At 42.2% G+C, this 22766-nt stretch overlaps 1 protein-coding gene across 2 annotated transcripts in view; it reads left to right on the top strand.

Annotated features, from left to right (window-relative positions):
- Nucleotides 1–411: 411 nt before the first annotated feature.
- Nucleotides 412–22766, top strand: part of STK3 (serine/threonine kinase 3) — a 134511-nt gene continuing 112156 nt past the window's right edge. Inside the window, exons 1-4 of one of the 2 annotated variants that reach the window (XM_031591054.2) lie at nucleotides 412–608; nucleotides 8397–8477; nucleotides 8909–9037; nucleotides 10460–10574. In XM_031591054.2, the coding sequence (XP_031446914.1) occupies nucleotides 586–608; nucleotides 8397–8477; nucleotides 8909–9037; nucleotides 10460–10574 (348 nt within the window). In that variant the 5' untranslated portion in view covers nucleotides 412–585. Of the gene's footprint in view, nucleotides 609–649; nucleotides 789–8396; nucleotides 8478–8908; nucleotides 9038–10459; nucleotides 10575–22766 lie in introns of those variants that run through there. The other variant, XM_090137831.1, reaches the window with a different exon arrangement.

The raw sequence follows: 22766 nt of genomic DNA, 5'->3' as shown, positions 1-22766 counted from the left end.
CCGCAGGGCTGCCCGTGCCCGCAGGCCCGGCTCCTCGAGACGGGGCGTGACGCGAGCGTGTGGGAGACGGACGGCCGTCCTTCGCCCGGCGGCACCTCGGCGCCCGGCGGCACCTCGGCGCCCGGCTCGCTCGCGGCCCCGCCGCCCTTCCCGGCGGGATGGGAAGCGCGGGTTGCTCGGCAGGACTACGTCTCCCGGCGTGCCCCGGGGGGACGCGGCGACGCGAGGCACGCCGGAAGCTCAGCGCCTCGGCCGCTCGCACGGTCGCCTCCATCTTTTTCCTCCCTCCCGCCGGCGCGCCGCCGCCTGCCCCGCGACGAGTGGGTGGGGCCATCCCGAGCGACGCCTCCGCTGGCCAACCGGCGCTCGAGATGGCGCCGCTCGTAACCAATGAGAGCCGCGAGGGGGCGGCCCCGGGGCAGGCGGGGGTAGCGGCGGTTGCCTGAGAGGCCGGCGACGTCCGCGGCCGAGGGAGGGCGCGAGCCGCGCTTAAAGGGCCAGCTGCGCGCGCAGGAAAAGTTGCGAAGAGTTGGGCGGGCGCCGGCCCGGTGCTGCCCAGACGGCGGCCGGGGGACGGCGGGCGGCATGGAGCAGGCAGCGCCCAAGAGGTAAGGATCCCTCGGAACCCTTCCGCGGCCCCTTCCCCTCCCGGAAGCGAGCGCGGCGGGGCGAGGCCTCGCGGGGCCGGCGGGGGTCGGGCTGCGGGCGGGCGGGATGAGCGCCCCGTTCTCTGCCGGCCCCCCGCGCCTCCGGGCGAGCTGAGGTGGGCTCGGAGCGGCTTTCCTCAAGTACGTACGCGAATCTTCGTTTTAACCTTCGTTTTATTGTTTTGATTTTTAATGTTTGTTTGCCTTTTGTGTGTGAGATAGGACGTGAGACCGCCAGCTTTCGCTGTAAATGTGCTGCTGTCATCTGAACAGCATGAAATACCTGACCGTGTGGGCATGCTTAGGTTGGAGCAGCCTTCTCGTGGTGCAGATATGTGCTGTGCGGAGCAGAGCCGTGAGACATGCGGGCTGTACTTAGTTTACATGCATACTGGCTGTGTTAGAGCTCCAACTGTTTTACTTCCTGTTAGCTTATATTATGTAGTTACTATTTTTTTCTTCTGCCAGGAGATAATAAACTTTTTTTTTTTTTCCTCATGTAAACACAGTCGTTTATGTTCAGGGCCTTTGAAATTTCTTAGAACGACTTCCTGGGGCTCCAGAAGAGTGCTGTCATGGACCTGTGTCCTTCTTTCTCCCATGATACATCAAGTAACTATCAAGTCTGCTGCTGAAACCCTTAGCAAAGAGTCAACTAGCAGTTGTTCTGCTGAGTGCCTTTATCATGGTGTCAGATCCCAGATTCTCAGATTCCAGGCTGGATGTGGCTCTGGGCAGCCCGGTCTAGTGGTTGGTGACCCTGCCTGTGGCAGGGGAGTTGAAACTGGATGATCTTTGAGGTCCTTTTCAACCCAGGCCATTCTATGATCCCAAACAAAAGGTTGTCTGGCTTCCATCAAATTTACATTGTGCTCAACGTGGAGGTCAGTTTTGTCTTTCTCCTAGTTGAACACATGAGAAGAATTACTCTAGGCATTACTTTGGTCTGATGATAAGCTTTTTGATGTTTGACGTTTGTGATGAAGCCCCTTGCTCTGAGCTGGACATTTTGGCCCCAGTGCGTTTCTGTGATGCACAATAAAGGGCAGAGCAGTCTTTAATGTAGAAGCAGCAAGATGGGATTTTGTTGACTGAGTTAATTCCTACAACTGGTGGTAATACTGTTGACAGTGTTTCCTACAAACATGTTTTCTGCTTTTTTTTTTTTTTTTCTTATTTAAAAGGCTAAGAAGAGAAGGCTTCAGCAGTTGTTTTAAAGTTTGTCTGACACTTCAGGATATGCAGTGGAGGAAGGATAGGCCTGCGGTGTGGTTTCAGATTAACAATGCTCCGTACCTTGAATGCAGGGAGTAGGAGAGGCACCAGTAAGGATTTAGGAGGAGAAATGGGAGTACCTGAGAAGTAATCAATTTTACAGGCACCAGTGCAAAGCTTGGGATCTGGTGATATCAAAGGAGCGAAAATAAAACTTGAAGTTAGCATAACCTGCAGCATTGTGTGCATTTCTTTATTTGGTTTTGTTTTGAAGAGCTAGTTTTGCTCTAGCTTTATTAGCTAGCTGTAAGCTTGTGGCTAGACTAATTGCTGTTGGTGAGCTGTTTGAATCCTTAGTTTGAATCAGGAAGAACTGGAAAGCCAGTATGTGAGCATTTTAACTCCTGCATGTTCTTATCATAGTTTTTGAAGTTTTATTTTTGGAAGATTAAATATGATGGGAACTTAGTGGGTTTGCTTCTTGAAGAGAAGGAAGAATCACAGAATTGCAGGAGTTAGAAGGGGCTTCAAGGCATCATCGAGTCCAAGCACCTGCTAAAGCAGTTCCCTACAGCAGATTGCACAGGTAGGTGTCAGGCAGGTTCTGAGTGTCTCCAGAAAAGGAGACTCCACAACCTCTCTGGGGAACCTGTTCCAGTGCTCTGTTACACTCCCTGTAAAGAAGTTCTCCAGCATCTTTGTATGGAACTTCCTACGTTCAAATTTTAGGCTATTGTTCTGTGTCCTGTCATTATACACCACTGAGAAGAGCCTGGCCTCATCCATTCACCATCCACCTCCCTTTAGAAGAATTGATTTTTTTTTTTTTTCATAAAATAGTAATTTTGCAGCCTGTGTGCATATATCCTCTTCATCTGTTATTTTTATCTTTTATTATTATTATGTATTTTTTTACAGTTTTCTGATTGTGTGGTGTCTTCAAGTGTTCAGCCAAGTCCCCCTTCCTTCTGCACTTGCAGAAGTACAGATGACTTCTTGCGGGCTGCATGTTTTCGATGTGTGCTTTGGATGCAGCAGTGACTTGGGATGGACACAGCAGATTTTCTTGGAAAAGCAGATGGGATCACCAGGTGGCTTTGTGTCAGTGCCTGCTGTCCACGGGAGCAGCTACTGAGAGGGACCTGTTGGGTGATATGTGCTGTGTGAGACGTTTGTCTGAAGGCAGCAAGAATCTCATGCACGCATTTCAGAGCTTCTTAAAATCTCAGTGTTCTTTCGCAGGTGAAGGGCATTTATTCCCACTTTCCCTGTAAAGGAACACATGAAATGTGGGTAGATGTTTGCAAATCTCTAAAACAGGCCTTCAGAAGTCGCCCTGATGGTGCCTCAGCGACAAATCAGGCCACTGTAGCTTTCAAATGGGAATGATATCAAACTGGCAAGATAGTAGTAGTAACTGAAGACTTCTGAGGAGTTGTTTCAGAATAATGGTTACTTTTAAAAGAATAATTTAGGGTGGGCATTCTGATTTTATAGTCAACAGTTGTCACAGTTTGATGCCAGGTGTTCCCTTGCATCTGAATGTTGCATCTATTTTAGATGTGTTTTGTAGCTCATTATTTCTAAAGTGAATGCCCTTCCTATAGTCAGTTACAAGAAGTGACTGACAGTTATTTTAGCTGCAGGGTCTGCCTTCGAGTTGTTTATAATTTGTCCCTGCTATTATCATTGCATTTTTCTGTTTACATTGACATGCTCATGTAGCAGGAAATAGCTTGCATACTGGGAAAGGAGAGACTCAATTCTGTCAAATACAAAGCTTTTAATCTTGTTTGTCTCCTGCATGCCACTGCCAAATAAAAGGCCTTGTAGCAGTCATGGAGAGTGTTAATTAAGGCTTTCTAGTAATTTGTCTTAACTCAGTTTAAATTTCACTGAAATACAACCGTGTCTTGTGGGAAGGGAAAAGCTTGTTTTTAAAGCATGAAATGTGTGTGGAAAAATATGTAGTTATTAACATTCATATGGAGTGACATTAAGTTCATATGGATGACAAATTTGTCTTGAAAATAAAACGTGCAAATTTGCTTGGGTTTTATTGGTAGAAAACTAAAGATAAGTACACAGTATAACAAGGTAAACTCTCTTAAACTTACTTCTATTTGTGTGAACACTGTAAAGTGATGTTAATATCTCAGGACTTTTTCATGTGCTGGCACTATTTCTGATGACTGCAGTGATTTCTCTTCCCTTGCAGTGCATCCGTATAATTGATGCCAGCCATTCTTTTTGAATGTTTCAACGTGCTAATTCTTCTGCAAAATAAACCACGTATTCATGTTTCTTCAAGTAGTTCTCCAGGTTTCCCTAACTCATGATGGTAATTGCTGGAGCTGTATCTTTAGTCTTGCTTTATTTTTCTGTTAGCGGTCAGTTTTTCACTTTTACTGTAATATCTGCCTCCGTAACACATCACCAATTTATTCTGTAAAATCTGTATGCTGTGACCACAGGACACTGAAATCATAGTTCTTTTTCAGGTGTTGATAGGAGAAAATCTCATGTTATTTGAGGTCCCAGTTGAGATTTTTCTGATATTTATGCTGGGAATGGTAGTCATGGGTAACTGACTGTCTCAATCTTTTTCTTCCACTTAGTTGTTTTGTTGGAGTACTTCAGTAATGTGTGAGATTCTAGACATGCTAGTAAGTATGGATGTTGTCTCCCATCACCTGGGTTTATGGAAGTAAAATTCTTAGAGTGCATTTTTCTTCTTTGAGAAACTAGGCCAGATGCAGGGAGTCAAACCTGCTTGGAGTTAGAAAACCCTTCTGACGGCTCTTGTCCTAGACCTGTAATTGAGCTGCATGCAGGAAGAGTTCTCCTTCTGGACATCCACTGAAATTTTCCATGATCATTACCTGATGCTTGTGGACTCCCTTCTGGAATGACTTTCTCCCTAGTGTTTATAGTTACCATCTTGTTTAGGCTTTCTCACGGTTTATACATGTGACACCTGTATCCCGTGGCCAGAGTGTCTGTGTTGGCTGATGTCCTACTTAAGCACTTGTCTTCTAAAAGGAAAGGGCTTGGAAGGGAGAGAAATTGGAGTTTTTAATCGGATGGTTCTTGTCCAGTTTGTCCCTTCAGTGCCCCCACTGTTGCAGGGAGGCATTTTGTTGAGTGCATAGCATTGACTTTTAGTGTAGAACACCTTAATGCTTCAGAAGAAGCAGTGATGCTTCTTGAGTGTTAGGCTCAGTATGTCATGTTTGCCTTATGCATGGAAGGTGATGCTGTTAGGCTGGACAAATGGCAGGAATGGATACACATGGGCTGGTAATGAAGTCTCAGATGTGTTTCTCTGTCTGTAGCTTTAGTCGCTTCTTTGTAAGACTAGCAATATTAACTCTTAATTAATTAATGTTAATATCTCTAGCCCTTTTCTTCTTGTATTCTACCTAGTGCTTTACAGCCAGAGAATCCTAGAATTGCAAGGTCGGAAAGGACTGTATCTCGTAGCTCCTCATCCTCTTGACATGACAGCTTCCATCTTCCTCCATGCTTCTCCCTAAATTTTCAGAAGCACTCTCTGTGGCAGCCCTTTCAGGCTATATCATGTACTGCTGTTTAATGTTTCCTATTTCTAGAAGGTCAATAGAATTCCCAGCTTTTAAGCTGTTTGAGCCATTAAGATCTTTCTGTAGTTCAAAGAGCTGCAGTGTTAATTCAACTGCCCAAATACCGGTCTGAGTGTCTGTAATCCTGCAGTATCTCTGTGAAGCACTGTGAAGTACTTTGAGCAGTATATTTATTGATAACATTCCTGAGATTAACATGTCTTTCTGCACCTAAGTGGGTTTGGTGTGTTTAGCTGTGCTGGTTTCAGTTCTCTTTGGTGTCAGAACACATTTGTCAGAGTTGAATAATGTGCAAATACATTTAAAACTGCACTATATTTATTTCTTCAGTCTCCAAGGTGTTTTTGTTTTTGAGATATTGTATGTTTTTTGTTTTTGTTGATTTTGTTCAGTCATGGCCAGCTATAAACTGGTTTCTGTAGCTCTTGACAGGCAACGTGCTACCATTAACAGTGCTGCTGGAAACCCTTTGTCACTGAGCATATCACAGAATCATAGAATTGTTTGGGTTGGAAGGGATCCTAAAAGGCCATCCGGTTCAACTCCCCTGCAGTGAACAGGGACACCTACAGCTAGAGCAGGGTGCTCAGAGGCCAGGCACCTCGCCTTGATTGTTTCCAAAAGTTGAAGAGCTTTTCCAATAACCTGAAGTTCTCTTTCATTGAAGCAGAATTGATAAAACAGATACATCTAGAAGTGGGAAATGTTAAGATCTCTTCAGGATGTGCTTCAGAACGTATACCCTCCTGCCTTTTTCTTATTTTAGAAAGCACTGTTCTTTGGAGCAGGTGGAAGTGTTTTCTTCTGCATTTTTCGGCAAGGTCGCTGTGGTGTTTGTTTTTTTTCCTTACTACTAAAAACTGGAGTCCCTGCACTGCTCTCTTGAGTATGTCTTTTGTTGTGCAGCTCTTCGGTCAGGTAACAGACTCAGCAAATGGTCGTGGTTCTCATTTTTTGAGACTCTGCTGACAGCGTAAACATACTGCGTTTGCTTTCCGTCGGTGGCAGGCAAAGAATGATTATAACAAATGTTCCTCTGTTAGCGCTGCCTTTAAGGATACAGGTAACCTGGACAGAGCTTGGGGATAAGGGGGAAAGAATTTGAAACAAAAAAATCAAAATGAATGAATGATTTCTTTAATATTTGCCTGCCAAGTCTTCTCCCCTTCTGCTTTATTTGTTTTGTTACTGCCTATATGCTTTCCTGCATGACTTGATTCCATCTTCCTGCTTTCTGGTCTCTTAACAAGCAGACAGAATGTGAAAAAGAAAGCATAGCAGTGTGTTCCTGTGTTTGATTTGTAGGCTGCTTTTGCAGACATTCTTTAGCTGCTCTCATCTGATTTTTCAGCTGTTTTCTCTCTATTCCTGTGTTCTGCTCTACCTTCATAGGGGAGGTTTTTATTCTCCCATCTGTCACACACTTTGCAGCTTCCTGCCTGTTCATTGTAGCTAACTGCGTGGGCTTTACAGCAGTTGAGACACCTTGCTTTACCAATGATGGGTACTTCTTGCACTCATATCGCTGCTCCATCTGTCAAAGAGTTGTTTGCTATATAAATCTATGTGTAGCACATGCACACAGTTTGCTTCCCTTGTTTAACACCAATCTGCATTACTGTGCACTTATCCATGTTCAATTTTTTGTCTTTACTTAGATTAGCATTACGTGTCCCTTTTGACTTGGGAATTACTTTATCAACTACTTGATTTATTCTCTGTGAATCACAGAAATATATCTTTTTATAAGAAGGATTTTCTTTTGAATGCAGTTCTTATGTTAGGCTTGACAATTTTTTCTGTTTGTGCTCTCTTCCCTTCCCCTGTTTTGTATTCATTTCCAGGAAAGTGTCACAGGATAACCTATTTTCTATAAGGTCTCAGTGACGTGCAGTGCTTCATAGCTTCTCTCCTCACCGTTTTCTCCTCCTGCATATGGAATTGTCTAGCACTACAGCACCAGCTATTCTTTAGCTTGTCTCCTATTTTAATAGTACCTTTGGCTACCATATAGAGTTAACTTGTTACTTCAGTCTTGTAGAATAATTCCCTGTAACTTTTAGGATGACAGATTTACACATTGCAGCCATGCAGTCTCAATATCTGGGTGGCTATATTTGCCTGCAGTATGTTCAGTGTCAGCTTCATCAAAGGCTTGCAGCCAGGTGGTGGTCTTAGATCTGTGTGGTGTCTGGGGGCCATGGAAAGGCTGGGATAGGCTGTAAGAAACAAAGGATCAATGTTGGGAGTGGGTTGGTGGTGCTGGAAGAAGTGACAGTGCAATGCAGAGCAATTTGCAACTGTGAAAGAAGGCTGGAGGGGAAAAGAACACCTGCACCAACAACTCTTCCAACAGTTCCTAATTCTTGGAAATGCAGTGTTTTGCTACTGTACGTGTAGCTGAGGTGCTGCCGAGTGCTTCTAGAGTCATCCTGGCTTTGGATTCTGTGTTTAGCTTGATGTAATCCACTAGTTTACAGATGGCATAGTTTAAAAACTGGAAACTTCAGGTGGGTGAAGGGTTGGCTTATGCTTTCATAGATACTGGCTTGGGATACTTCTCTCAGTAATGACTGTATTGTTGGCTTTTTGATTAAAGGTGTGCTTTAGTGTGTTCTTGAGCTGTTTCTGCTTTAGCAAAGGAAACAGATTTGACAGTAAATTTGTCCCACGCTGCTTTGAGTTGAACAAACATCAGTGAGAAAGCAATAATGACAAAAATTGACAGCGCAACAATACAGTACAGTTGTCCATGTTATAAGGTGGTTGATAGAGTTCTGTTACTGTGTTCTAATTAGTCATTTTATTTTCATTGCAATATATTTTTCCTTGTAATCCTTTTCTTACATCTGTTCACTTGTGTGAAAATTTCCTCTGAGTTCTGTGCTTCTATTCCACAAAAATAAACAAGTTTTGTCTTTTTCTTTTCTAGCAAACTGAAAAAGCTCAGTGAGGACAGTTTAACTAAGCAGCCTGAGGAGGTCTTTGATGTTCTGGAGAAACTTGGTGAAGGGTAAGTGCAGCTATTTATGAGGGAATGGGATGAGAGGAAGGCAGTACGTGAAGCATGTGTTAGAATATTAAGTTACAGAGAGAATGACTGTAAGTGTCCTAAGGAGTGCTTTCTCTAGGCAACTTTTGATAATAAAACAAATACACGCATCAGTGAGCTTCCATGCTTCCCCAGATCTATTTTTATGCTTTTACTGTTCCTCAGTTATTAAGTCAAAGACATTTGTGCTTGTATGAAAATGAGATATGCTACACCTTGTCAAAGATTTGGTGTTTGGAGGCACACCTTTGCTGAGATCCTGATAGAAATGAAATATTGGCAGCCTGAGAAAAACCTCGAAGTTCTGCTACATGAACACATGACTTCTGTGTACTAGAAATGAGAGGCAACTTATCTTATAAGAAAAATAACGTTTTGAATCCCTCTTTTAGGTCTTATGGTAGTGTGTTTAAAGCAATACACAAAGAGTCTGGGCAAGTCGTAGCAATTAAGCAGGTCCCTGTGGAGTCTGACCTTCAAGAAATAATTAAAGAAATCTCCATAATGCAGCAATGTGACAGGTAGGTGTATCAGTTCTCCTCCCTTTCTAAGGCTTAAGTGAAAATGTATTTGTAATGTTTTGTTAATACAGCTGAAATATAGGCAGCTGCCAACTTTTTAATGTGGAAAATTAAAGCAGTCTGTGTTGAACGGTCTGTGTAAAGAAGCAGCTTTGAAGACCAACTCCTATCCTTAACTTGAGCTGAAGGAAGTACAGATAGTGTACATCATAGAAACTGTTAAATGAAAGAAGTACTTGCATTTGCTTAGAATTCTCCATGCTTGCTTTGTTTTACTTGCATTGGCAAGCCCAGAGGTTAATATTTCCTGTATATCTGCTTAGGCCATGTGAATTCTGAATTACCTGTTTCTCAAGACCAATAGGGACATTCCTAGAGCAAAATTAATAGCTAGCTAGCTCTGAACTTCCAAAGTGGTGTTGTATCATTAGCTTTTTCATGCAGAAACACACCTTGATAAGTTAGCAATCTTCTAATAGTTTTGAAGGTTGGTTCCCTTATGCTTGCTGAAAAACAATGCATCTTTAATATTGTGTGAATGGAGGCCTCAGCATCAAGTGTTGGCAAAAATGTAGAAATTTATTTCTCCCCCCCCATAAAGTTACTGGTACTTTTGTCTTTTTTATTTTTGGGTTAATCTTAAGATTGTGGTTACAACTTCTCAGTCAGCTTTGCTAGTGTGAGTGTTTATTCATGGCTGATCAGCGTTACAAGAGTATTGTTTGCAACTTGAAATTTAATTCTTGTTGGGAGAAACGTTTTTTTTCTTTAAAATATTGATTGCTCTTGTCACTAACTTGGTGAACTGTAGTGCAGCAATAGGTCTGTTGTTTCTCAGTTGTTTTTGCTTTTGTCCTGTGGTGATGTTGAAGTTGTCTTTAAATAGGAAAAGAGGAGAAAGCCCTTTGTTTGGTGGTAGCATGTGTGGCTGGGCTGTCCTTGTGTTTTTTAAGTCAGTTCATGGGAAAAGCCTAGCTCATACAGCTAGCTAGGACAAGGCTATAACTAAACGTGAACAGTGTTTTGAGATTGAATAGCTTTTGCTGTCTTCATTATCTTGTCCTGATCAGTATGAATACACTGTTTTCATTAATAGCTGGCTGCTAACTTTCACAAGACAGTCACAAAAATCAGTGGGTTTTTGTCAGAAGTAATAGTAACTTTCCTAACTCAAGGAATTGAAAAGGAGCGTCACTAGAAGCTTGTGATGTGTATGGTAGTATCACTAGTTGGTCAAATTTATTGTTCTAAAAAGGTATCGATTAAACTAACTACAGCTTTAAAATGTATTTGATTACAGTTGCATTTTGGCTGTTTTTCTTTTCCAAACTGTAATTTTTAACATATTTGTGCTGCTGTTTTTTTCTTTTTCCATTAAGAATTCATGTGTTTAATTATTATCTTTTTTTCCTCTCTGTCTAGCCCCTATGTTGTCAAGTACTATGGCAGCTATTTTAAGAACACTGATCTGTGGATTGTTATGGAGTATTGTGGAGCTGGATCTGTTTCAGACATAATTAGACTTCGTAATAAAACGGTGAGTTTCCTTCAAAAATGTGTAACATTTATTAACATTAAACTATGAATTAAGATCAGAAGCTTGAATAAAAGAGATGTGAGACAAGGTTTTTGCTGATGCCAAGAGATGTAGTTTGGCCTTGATTGTGCAGTTGCTCTGGCTACGTGTTTATTCATTTTTCCTTGGTGTGTGATTGTAAGTAGTAAAAAATGCATCTTGAAATGTGAAGGTCCTGTAAGCTTTGTGAAAATTACTACTGTGTGAAAGGCAAAACTGTATGGCTCCTTCCACCTGACAGCCTGTCAGCAGGCCATTTAGCATAACCATGATGTGAAAGCTGGCTCAATATTGACTTGCTCCCACTCAGTAATTAGGGAGCATGAAGAATAATTGTTATTATTCAGAGAATGAGAGGGGAAAGGCCTGCTGGTTAGGAAATGTGAGAGAGAACCAAAAGGCAGAGTTGTTAGGAGGAGTTGCTGTGGGCTTATGAGAGCTGTAATGAAGAGGAGGATGCAGACCTGTAAGGAACAGGTTTTGGTGTGTTTTCCCCCCACCCCCCCATAAACTGTTTATTTAAAGGTTCTGTTGTAGATGTCCAATAGTCTTTAGTTGCTTTGAGGATCTCCAGTGATGGCCCGTAATATAAGATATTCATTTTACTGACATCTACTGTGAGATGACACTCCAATTGCTAGCTTTCTACATGTTGTCAGTATGCTTGTACCATACATGAGTGGGGGAAGAGAAAGGAGAAGAGAGTGTTTAGGCTTGGGGGGGGGGGGGGAAGGTTATAAGGGAAGATGGAATTGGATTTGTTAGGAAGTAATTTCCAGTATAGAGGGAGCCTGGATGGAAAAGATAGAACGCATCAGGGCTGCTGTGTTGTTGAACTGATGACTGTGGAAAAATCAAAAACAGGAGACTGCATGGATCAAATTCCTCCATCTTTTATAACTGCTGTTCTTACAGTTCTTTGTTATACGTGGGTAAGGAGAATCCCAGAATGGTTGAGATTGGAAGGGGCCTCCAGGTCCATCCTGCCCAAGCTCTGCTCCATCAGGAACACCCAGAGGAGGGAACCCAGGCCCCTGTCCAGGCAGCATTTGAAGAGCTCCAGGGAGGAAACTCTGCAACTTGTCCGGGCAGCCTGTGCCAGTGCTTGGTCGCTGTCTTGGTAAACAAGTGTTTCCTGATGTTCAGAGGCAGTGGTGTTTCAGTTTGTGCACGTTGCCTCTTGTCCTGGCACTCTGGGTACCACTGTACGGAGCCAGGCTCCATCTCCTCTGTGCTCTGTCTTCTCTGTACCCTGTTATCAGATATTTATGGACATCAGTGAGATCCTTCTGAACCTCTTTTTCTCCCAGCTCTCTCACTCTCTCACCACAAGACAAGTGCTCCAGATCCTTCAGCATCTTGGTGGTCCTGTGTTGGACTCTCTTCATTGAGCGGCCTGGATGCAGAGCTAAACCTGGTACTTCAGGTGCAACCTCACCAATGCTGAGTAGAGAGAAAAGTTCACCTCTCTTGACCTGCTGGTAATACTTTGCCTAAAGCAACTCAGGTTACCACTTGCCTTCTTTGTGGCCTGGGCATGTTGCTGACTCACGTTCAATGTGGTGCCCATGGGACCCCCAGGCCCTTCTCTGTAGAGCTGCTTTCCAGTTGTGTGCCCCTTGTGTGTGCTGGTGCCTGGAGCTGTTTCTCACCAGCTGTATGACTTTACGCTTCTTGCTGAAATAGGTGAGGTTCCTGTCAGCCCATTTCTCCAGCCTGCTGAGGTGGCAGCTTTTTGGTGAATCAGCCACTCATGTCAATTTCAAGTATCTCCCGGGGTACATGGAAGGGGTACATGGTAGAAAGTTAATAAAACCATGAGTGGCACAAAGCGAATAAGACGTGCTTATGTACTGTTTGGTGAAAAAAACAAAGGATCACTTGTTTAAACTGAAAGCAAAAAATTTTTCTCCGCTTGTGGAAATTTTTTGTCTGTATCCTCTGTGTAGTTATAGAAGATCTTATAGGTTTTAACTTGGTTTTCAAGAAGAGTTGAACCAGACCAAGGAAAAATGACTACTGCAGAATGCAAATATTTAAATATCTGGAGCAGGAAATTCATATCTTTGCTTACAGAAAGGTGAAGCACATGGTTATCACTGTTTATATGTTCTTCCATTCTGTAGGCCACTCAAGAAGAGACTGCCAGCTACACAGAACTTTTGTTCTCTCTTAGAATACTGAGTGTTCTGGTACATAGAGTAAGAAAAAGTACAGATATCCTCCATTTTTCATGCAAACTTTAGAACAGTCTTGCAGGATCTTTGGACTTATTTGAATTCTGTTGCTCTACTCCTGCAGAACGTTTCATTAATAATTTTAGCATCTCTATCTTACATGAAACAAATTCTGAAATTTGAATATCAGTGAGTACTTGTTTTGTAGATACTGGTGAGGGTTGCCATTCGGTCTTCTTTGTTGTATTGTTAAATACAGAAAGCATTCAGTGCTCTGCCTGCCTAAGGCAGCTCAGACGGACAATTGCTGTTGTATCTGTGCACTGAATTTGAAACCTGAAAACTTGCTTGAATTTGCATGTCTTTCTGAATGTTTTGTATGGTGATCTCGTGGAAAATATTCTTGTCACAAGAACAAACAACTTGAAGTGGTTCGGTTTCTCCTGGCAGGCATGCATGTTGGTGGTCTGTATCAGTTGTTACATGAATCTGTTAGCATGTGCCCTTGTACTGTGAGAACAAGAATTTGACTCTTGCAATTTATGTGTTCTTTAAAGTATTCGTTCTTCTACAGGTTAAATTTAAACACGAGTAAGTTTCTTTCTGTTGTGCCTAGTTAGTGAGTCAGAAGTAGTTGCTTGAATTTGCTTAAATGCCTTATTTTAAAATTACTTTTCACTTTGCAATTCTTTTTTGACCTCCTCGGCCATAATCTCAGGCCAGTTTAGTAAACCACTGTAGAGTTTAACTACTTTTCTTATAAAATTAGCTTTAATTGTTTATATTGTAATTAACAGTATCTAAAAAAAAGTTATCTTAGTAACTCTAAGCTGGGGCATGTTCCATTCAGTAAGTTTAAAAAAAAAAAAAAATCACTTAAAAAAATTGAGAAACAAACACATAATTTATACTTTTAGTTTTCTGAAATGGTGATCTGATCACCCAGACTACTTTGTAGATTTTTTTTTAATTACGTAAATGAGGCTTGAAGTCTTCCAGCTTTCTATTGCTCACCTCAATTTCTTTTTCTTTAATGGAAACAAAAAGTGGTTTTATTGTATTTTTGTTTTTGGAAGAAAAGAGAAGTATTGTTGCTTGGAGGTAGTGAGGGAATTGATTCTTATTTTGTCAGAATGTATATTGAATAGCCTCAGGCACGTGGGGGCATGTGTTCTTTAATTTCCCTGAGCTGTCAAATGAAGACTATGGCTGAACCGAAGAGGAGTTTTTCCTATTTCTCCGTGCTGAATTAAAAAGAAATTGAGGAAGAGAGACCTGAAGTATGTAAGAACCCTTACTTTACTGCAGTAGTTATTTAAAAATAAGTCATAGGGAAAAAGTAGAAGTCTCCTCATGTTTGGAGAGGAGATCTGGTTAAGCATATGTTCTTGTCTCCTGAGCTATGAATTCAGCAGATCTTCATTTTTCTATAACTGTGATTCTTTTCTTAAAGTTTTCTTCGTTTACTAGAATGTAACAGTGCTGTGCTTTGCTCTACTGGATAAGAAATGAGGAAAGCAGAATTCAAAACTAAGCTCAAACTGGTTGGTAACCTGAGTGGTACAGTTGATACACTAGAGGGAAGTGATGCCATCCAGAAGGACCTGGAGAGGCTTGAGAGGTGGGCCCATGTCACCCTGTAAAGTTCAGCAAGGCCAAGTGCAAGGTCCTGTACCTGGGTTGGAGTAATCCAAAACAGGTAGAAAATTGGTGGAGAATGTCTTGAGAGCAGCCCTGAGAATAAGGATTGGAGGTGTCAGTTTATGGAAGACTTGACATGAGCCAATCAGTGTGTGCTTGCAGGCCAACCACATCTTGCGTTGCATCAAAAGAAGCATGCCCAGCAGGTTGGAGGAGGTGATTCTGCCCCTCTACTCTGCTCTTGTGAGACCCCACCTGGAGTACTGCGTTCAGTTCTGGGGCCCCTGACATGGGAAGGACATGGAGCTGTTGGAGCGAGTCCAGAGGAGTGCAATGAAGATGATCAGAGGGCTGGAGCACCTCGCCTAAGGGGGGCAGGCTGAGAAAGCTGGAGCTCTTCAGCCTGGAGAAGAGAAGGCTCTAGAGGGACCTTGTAGTGGCCTTCCAGTACCTGATGGGGGCCTACAGGAAAGCAGAGGAGGGACTTTTTAGAAGGGCAAGTGGTGACAGGACAGGAGGAAATGTTTTTAAACCTGAAGAGGGCAGATTTAGACTAGATATTAGGAAGAGAAATTCTTTACTGTGAGGGTGGTGAGACACTGGAACAGGTTGCCCAGCGGGGTGGTGAATGCCCCTTCTCCGGAAGCATTTGAGACCTGGCTGGATGGGGCTGTGAGCCACCTGCTCTGATGGGAGGTGTCCCTGCCTATAACAAGGGGTTGGAACTAGATGTTCGTATAATACCTCCAGAAGTTGAGAAGGTTTGGAATGAAGACTGGCCCCATAGTATCCTGTGCTGTATCTGCAGTGTGAAACATTGTCCTCCCCTGTTTTCTACAAGACTCAATTTATAGGATTAATCATGCTCACTCAGTGAGGAATTGTATACTCTAGTAAAATACTGTATAACTGGTGAGCTCATGTATATTTGCCAAAATACTAAAGTTACTCTGAAGACAATTATTTTTCCCCAGATTTCTGACCTTCATCTTTCCATTCAAATAAATACTGGTATTAACTAGTTGGATATATTGCTATGAATATATACAAATCACTTTTAAGGAGATCTGGCTTCCTGGATGATTTCTGTAGTTTTCACCTAGATCGCTTTAGGCAGCTGCCTAAGACCTTTGAGGTCCATTTTGTGAGCAATCTTAATATCGCTTGTAAGCATGTAATATTAAAATGCTTAGCATCAGGTAATTCATTGGTTTTCTGTTTTTTTTTTGTTTCTTTTTTTTTTTTTAGTGTGCTTCTTGGAAGAAAAATTACAGAATGCTATTTCAGTTCTAATGGCAGTATTTGCTGGACTCTGTACTAATGTTCCAATAGTATATATTCTGTGCTGTGTATATAGTATACTGTATAGTTTATACATTTGTGTTCCAGTCAGAGGTAACTGTTCAAATGAATTTTTAATCAGGACAGTTCTCTTTTGATACCCCATATACACCTGACATCACAAAACAGTCATATTTCTGTTGTACTAATGGGGAAGTTATCCTTATTCTCTCTTCACAGTGCAGTGAAGAGGTGCTTTAGTTCCCCAGAGCTTCACTGTTGTTTGTCTTGGCCAGAACTGTGATAAATTACCTCTGTATTTCCAACTTGAGTAAATTTATCAGCATGTAAAATTAAAATTGAGCCAATAAAATTTGTCTCAATCTAGCAAACTAAGCCCAGAACAATGAATCTTTCATGTATGTATGTACATACAAATAGAACAACCTGAGTTCGTGCTTGAGATGGATTCAGTATTGTGTATTATTGCTGAGAGGAATAGGTAGAAATGCAGAGAAACTGTAGATACAGGGAATGTTACTCTGTTAAAAGCAAATCATAGAATTCCTAGAGTTGGAAGGGACCTCTGAAGGCTTCTAGTCCAACTCCCCTGCAATGAACAGACATGCACAGCTAGATCAGGTTGCCTAGGGCCTGGTCCAGCCTGGCCTTGAAAGTCCAGGGATGGGGCATCAGCCATCTCTCTGTTCCAGTGCCTCCACCACCCTCATTGTAGAAGATTTTTTTCCATGTATCTAACTTAAAGCTACCGTCTTTGAGCTTGAAATCACTTCCCATTGTCACTGCAGACCCTACTAAGGCATTTGTCCCATTCTTTCCTGCAGCTCCTCTTTAGATACTGAAAGGCAGCTATCAGGTTTATGAAAAATATTTGAGAGATATGGAAGAAGGTGGTGAACAGTGTGGTACTGTTTTGAAAACAGTAGTTTGGAAGGGACTTCTGAAAGTGGTCTAATCTAATTTCTAGCTCCAAGGAAGGTAAACTTTGAAGTTCAATTAAGTTGATAATGACATTGTCCAGCTGAATCTGTGAAGGTGAAGATCTGTGAAGGAAGTTCAGCTGTCTCCCTCCCTCCATTCCTCTTTCTCTATCCACTATCACCATTGTTTTCTTCAATTTTTTTCTTCAAATAAACTGGAATTTTCTTTGTGGCAACTTGTAACTGCTGTCTTTTCTGCTGTTTCCTCACAATTTTCTGTGATGTGCATGTTCTGGTTTTATTTATTTTTAAACCACACTTCCTTTCCTTGGAAACCGAATTGAACCATCCACCTCTTTTCAGACCAGACAACTTAGTTCTGTTAACTTGCACTCAAGCCCCCAGAGAGCTCAATGGTCCACTGCTGGACTTTTACCAATTTGTCAGCATTTCTTTTAATAGTAGCCTGCAACTGTGCTTGCTGTTCCATATTTGTCTTTACAAGTGCTGAATGAAAAGGAATATTTATTTGCCTTAATTTGCCGACTGTGTTTTCCTATTGAAGCTTGCCACACCACCAGCCTTTGCTGCTGTGGGGGTGTATCACTGACTCATGTTCATCTTGCCTGCTGGCCCTGTTGCGTATCCTGACTCTTTCCTGCAGTGATGCTACCAGCCGCACTGATCAGTAGCCCATGCTGTTGCATGGTGTAAGGTTTGTGTGTCACAAGTGTAGGACTTCGCCTTTGAACTTCACAAGTTTGCTGTCAGCCTCGCCTCTTCAGTTTGTTGATCTGCTGTTGAGTAGCAGCTCTGCCTTTTAGTGCAGTGGCAGCTTTTTCTGTTTCTTGTCACCCGTGGACATGATGAGGGTGTGTTCCAGCTCACTGTCTAGGTTGTTAATGAGGATCGTAGAATATTTGTCCTAGAATCAACCCCTGAGAAATATCACTTGCTGGCTATTACTTAAACTTTGCACCACCACTGAGCCCTGTAGTTGTTTATCTTCGTCTGCTGTATGAGTCCTCAGTTCAGCTAAGAAAAGAGATATGAGTGTCAACAACTTTCATAAAGTCAAAGTAAATTACATCCACAGTTGTCTTTTAGTCCTTCTAGAAAAGTGGCCATGTTAGTTTGGTATGAGATCTCTTTGGTAAAATTGTGGTGTTTGTTTCTAGTCACCTTCTTACCTCTTTTCTGCCTAGAATATAACTTATCTGAGGATTTTCCTGGAGAGTGAGGATAAGTTGGTCAGCCTGCAGTTTCTCAAATCTTCATTCCTTTCCTGTTTGAATATATTTCATGAGGGATCTCCTCTACTTGTTTTAGTTTCTTAAAGATGACACCACTGTGTTGGTACTAGCTGACTCCTCAGTACCTCCTAATCAAACAGAATGACAGAATAACGAGGTTGGCACAGATCTCTGGAGCTGTCAGGTCCAACCTTGCTGAAGTAGGGTTACCTGGAACAAAGTGCACAGGCCCATGTCCAGATGACTTCTGAAGATCTTCGAGGAAGGAACTCAACAGCCTTCGGGCAGCTTGTGCCAGTGCTTTCTAACTTGTCCTAACTCATTCCAACTTGCTGCTAGTCAGAGACAACTGAGATCCAGAGAAACCTTAATAAAGGTGGAGGCAGAAAAGATACCTAGAACCTTTCCTGCACCTCTTGTCAACAGTGACCACCTTCTTTATCAATAGACCAACATTTTGCTTGAGCTTTTTTCCTGCATATAGACAAATAGAAGGTTTTTGTTTGTTGTCCTGTGTATTTCTGTACATTTTCAAACCCAGCCTAAGCTTAGCCTTACTAATGCAGCTCCTTAGTACTCAGGCAGTGCTTTACTTGTGTTTTGTGATCTATTCATGCTTCTGTCTCTTTAATACTTCAATTTCTGTACTTCAGTTCAATCAGAAGTTCACTGTTCCTTCAACATAGCCTCCTGCTAGACTTGCTCAGTATCTTGTACATCTGGATGGATTGTTTTTCTGCTTTGAGGAGGTTGCCCTTGATGTTCAACCAGCTCTCCAAGGTTCCATTAACCTTCAGGGCAGCATGCTGTTCTTATAGTTCCTTTAATAAGCCTAGGTTTTCTATCTGAAATCTGGTTCTGCTACGTGCTTCTGTGACTTGCCTCTTTACCTTAACCTCTACCATCTAATAGTCACCACCAAAGCTGCTGCAGGCTGACATCCCTGCTCCCTTCCTTGCTCATGATTAGCTGATCCCATGGAATGCCTGCTGTAAGTGGTTGTAAAAACGAGTAGTGCTCTGGTGGTGTTATTGAGCATGCGAAAAGGTGGTGATCTGCAGATGCATCTGCTCAAGGCAGAAGCCTTCTTCTCTGTCAGGGTCAAGAAAATCACCACATTGCCCCTCATTCACTTTGTGCACTTAGTGTTTCTCCAGTGGTAGAGAGGCACTGTACTGTTCTGCACTAGTTCCAGGACTGTCAGCATTTGGTTAGCCAGCTTAGTACTTCATAGTGTGTTTCAGCAAACTGGAACTTGATAGTGAAGAGTAAGGCCTGAAGAGCGCAACTTGCATATTCAAATCAGTTCTTGATCTCTCTTTGCCTGCTAATTAGTGCCTGCTGATATTGAGCATGTGACAGTGGGAGATGTATGAGGTTTCCTGAAATAGTTTTCTCTTATTATTCTCATAATTTTCTGTTGCTGCTGGGCTATGTTAATATTCAAACTACAGATGGAACTGCAGTTATGTCCCCTAGTTCAAATTGCTGTTTTATTAGCACTGTGTTGAATTACTATTTTAGACGTGTTAATTTGAGAAAACAAGATCTGTTACCTAATATATACAAGAAACATAGAGGTTTTGCTAATGGGGCTACATAGTCAAAAACTCAAATCTGAAGAGCACCCATTCACTTGTGCAGTGCGATTGTTGTAAATAATCACTGTTATATCTATTATTGCATATTTTCCATGTGATTGTATGTGCAGGATGGCTTAGGCTTATTAGGAAGAATAGTCCTTGCTGCATCTCATCCCTCACTGTATGATCCTGTGCCTTGAGGTCCCTTCCAACCCAAGCCATCCTGTGATTCTAAGTTCTACTTCTGTAAAATTGTCAGTTCTCCTTATAGTAGTGAGTTCTTATTCCTTTCATTGCCATGATATTGTGGTGTGCTCTTAGTTATGGTATAGGAAGAAGAACGGATTATGTCCTTTAGTTTGAGCAGTTACTCCAAGACTTAGAGTAACCATGTTTGCTTACAGAATTTAAATGTCATGTGTGGTATCTCACTCAAGATGTAGGCTGGGAATTTTATTTCAAGAACATTGTCTTCATACAGTGTGCAGAACTACTTAGAAAAGAACTCGAAGGTAATTGATCTGAAAGTGATGGTCAGATAATTATTGGCTTCAGTAAGGTGTAACCCCATTGATGTTTGTAGCAGTCAGAGTGGGAATCAGATTCAAATGCTGGATCCAGAGTAGAGCAGCAACCATAACTATTTTTTTTTTTTGTCTCTGAAGCTATCTGCCTTATTTGAAGGTTAATTTATGTTACAAGCAGGAAAGGTGTCTCAGTAACTGTCCTCCTTTCTCCCCTTCTTTTTTGCTTATGTCCCCCATCCAGCCTTAACTTCACAAAAATGGAGGAGAGGTATGCGATCAGGTGAGATTGGTGGTGTCTGATCTTACAGATTCTTCTGGGGGAAAGATTGGTTATCCCATGCCCCCTTCATTTGCCATGGGAGTGGACCTACCCAGTGTGCTTGATCTAATCAGTCTGTTGAGATGCAGTGATCTGATACTTCCAGGCTTCGCGTGCATATATGACTTAGTGTAAAAAGAGCAGCTGGGAAAGGACGTAGGCAGTTCAAGCAATTGAGCTGAACCATTTCTATGGGGCCCTCAGGAAGAAGAGGGATTGACTGTGAGCAGAGAGACTGGTTAGATGAGTTGTCTCAACAGCTGCATGGATTAGGTAGTGTGTGATTGGCTGTATAAATGTACCCTTAAGTCTCCCTTGTGTGTGGCATCCATGGCCAGTTAGACAGAAATATGTGCGTAAGCTGTGATCTGATTTGCCCCATACTTTTTAAAAGATTTTTAAAGATTGGCTTCATTATTTTGTGCTTTTATGTAGGCTATAGAGTTGCTGACCTTTATCTTTCTCCTTCATTTTCATGTTTAACTTGCATGTGACCTTAATGATGAAGAAGACATCTGGGCATTTTCTCTTAAACCCACGTGGTCTTTACAGCCAGTGGCTCTATGCCATTACATTAATGCCAGGCAGACATGTCAGGGTTCCAGGCCATCCTCTGAGCAGTGTGTCTCATGGCTCTGTAGGAGTTATACTGTTCTTGATTGTGTGCTTGCTGGTTGTCTAGCAGCAGTTATTCTTTTATCATCAATGCTTGGATTTGAAGTTGCTTCATGGCTGACTCATACTTAGAGGGCAGTGCCAACACACCAATGGGATATGGCCTACAGAATTAGAGCTAGCCGAAGATACCAAGGAGATGGATGAATATCTGGGTAGAACTCGACATCAGAAATGAAGCAGAAAGATGATGACTGAATTTACACGAAGCTGCAAGTTACAGAGCGTGCTATGCTAATGGAGGAATGGTGCTATATAAAAGCTCAGAATTGAAGTAAATCAACTGTTTTAACAGGAAACATAATACCCTTATGGCCTGATCAAGGAACAGTATAGGAACTATACATCTGGACCAGGATAGCAACATTTACTTTGATGTATTCCTAGCATTAAAGTATTACATAGTTTCATTTTAATTGTACCGTGTACTATTTGCCAATGGCACCAATCGTGTATCAGCATTAAACTGCTATTAGAACCAGAGAGTACTTGGTGTTAGTGTATAGTAGGTTGTTCGCTGTGACAAAGCATGCTGTGGCCTCATTCAGTCAATTGCAGTTTCCTTTGCAAATTGGAAGTCATTCATGGGGACACAGGCACTACATAACCTACAGTGTGCTTTCTTGTTTTGGTGAGGGTGGCTGAAATTGCTGCACCTTGAGTATTGTGTTCAGTTTTGGGCCCCTCACTACAAGAAAGGCATTGAGGCCCTGGAACGTGTCCAGAGAAGGGCAGTGAAACTGGTGAGGGGTCTGGAGCACAAGTCTTATGAGGAGCGGCTGAGGGAGCTGGGATTGTTTAGGCTGGAGAAGAGGAGGCTCAGGGGAGACCTCACTGCACTCTACAACTCCCTGAAGGGAGGCTGTGATGAGGTGCGGTTTGGCCTCTTCTCCCAGGCCACAAACAGGACCCGAGGAAATGGCCACAAGTTGTACCAGAGGAGGCTTAGGTTAGACATAAGAAAGAACTTTTTCTCTCAGAGGGTGGTCAGGCACTGGAATGGCTGCCCAGGGAGGTGGTGGAGTCGCCGTCCCTGGCAGTGTTCAAGAGGCGCCTGGATGAGGAGCTGAGAGATATGGGTTAGTGCTTGTGGTAGCAATGGTAATGGGAGGGCGGTTGGACTAGATGATCTTGCAGCTCATTTCCAACCTTCTGATTCTGTGGTTCTATGATTCGTTATATTCTTCTAAATGTTACAGGATGATAAAGCTTAATATTTTGTCTTTGTACTGTTGTGCATACGCTTGGCCGTGTTTAGCCATAATACAGACAGAAAGGGCTCCTTCCATAATTGTGTTGCATTGTATAGATGATTGCATGTCTGATGAAGCATGGATGGATCTAGGACATCTGGAGTTGGGACTGATGTGTGTCGTGTCATTTTAAGACAGAATATGTCTATTTTCCCTTTTATCTCTCATGCTTCCCTCTTATTTCTGTTCCTAATAAGTGTCACTTTTACTCTGCTACTTTTTATAGGCTGCATTTGCTTCTGTGGGCTTTTCTGGCCACTGCATATGTTTTTGTTAAATACTTTTTACTTGCATAACAAATTGCCATTGGCTTTCCTTTATTAATGGACCGGATAGTGTAATGGGCCACAGTATATGAGAATTCACCTTATTTGCTGAATCCTTGATCCTTAACTTCTTTGTCAGCCTTTTGATGCAGTTATTCTGTTACCGTCTCCTTTTGAGAGCTGGATTTTACCAGGTGACTGTAAAAGCATTTTTCACCCAGAGGTCATCCTGATATC

Source organism: Phasianus colchicus, chromosome 3, assembly GCF_987193195.1.
Source record: "Phasianus colchicus chromosome 3, bPhaCol1.hap1.1, whole genome shotgun sequence".
NCBI classification, from domain to species: Eukaryota; Metazoa; Chordata; class Aves; order Galliformes; family Phasianidae; genus Phasianus; species Phasianus colchicus.
This window is presented reverse-complemented; position numbering and strand designations above follow the sequence as displayed.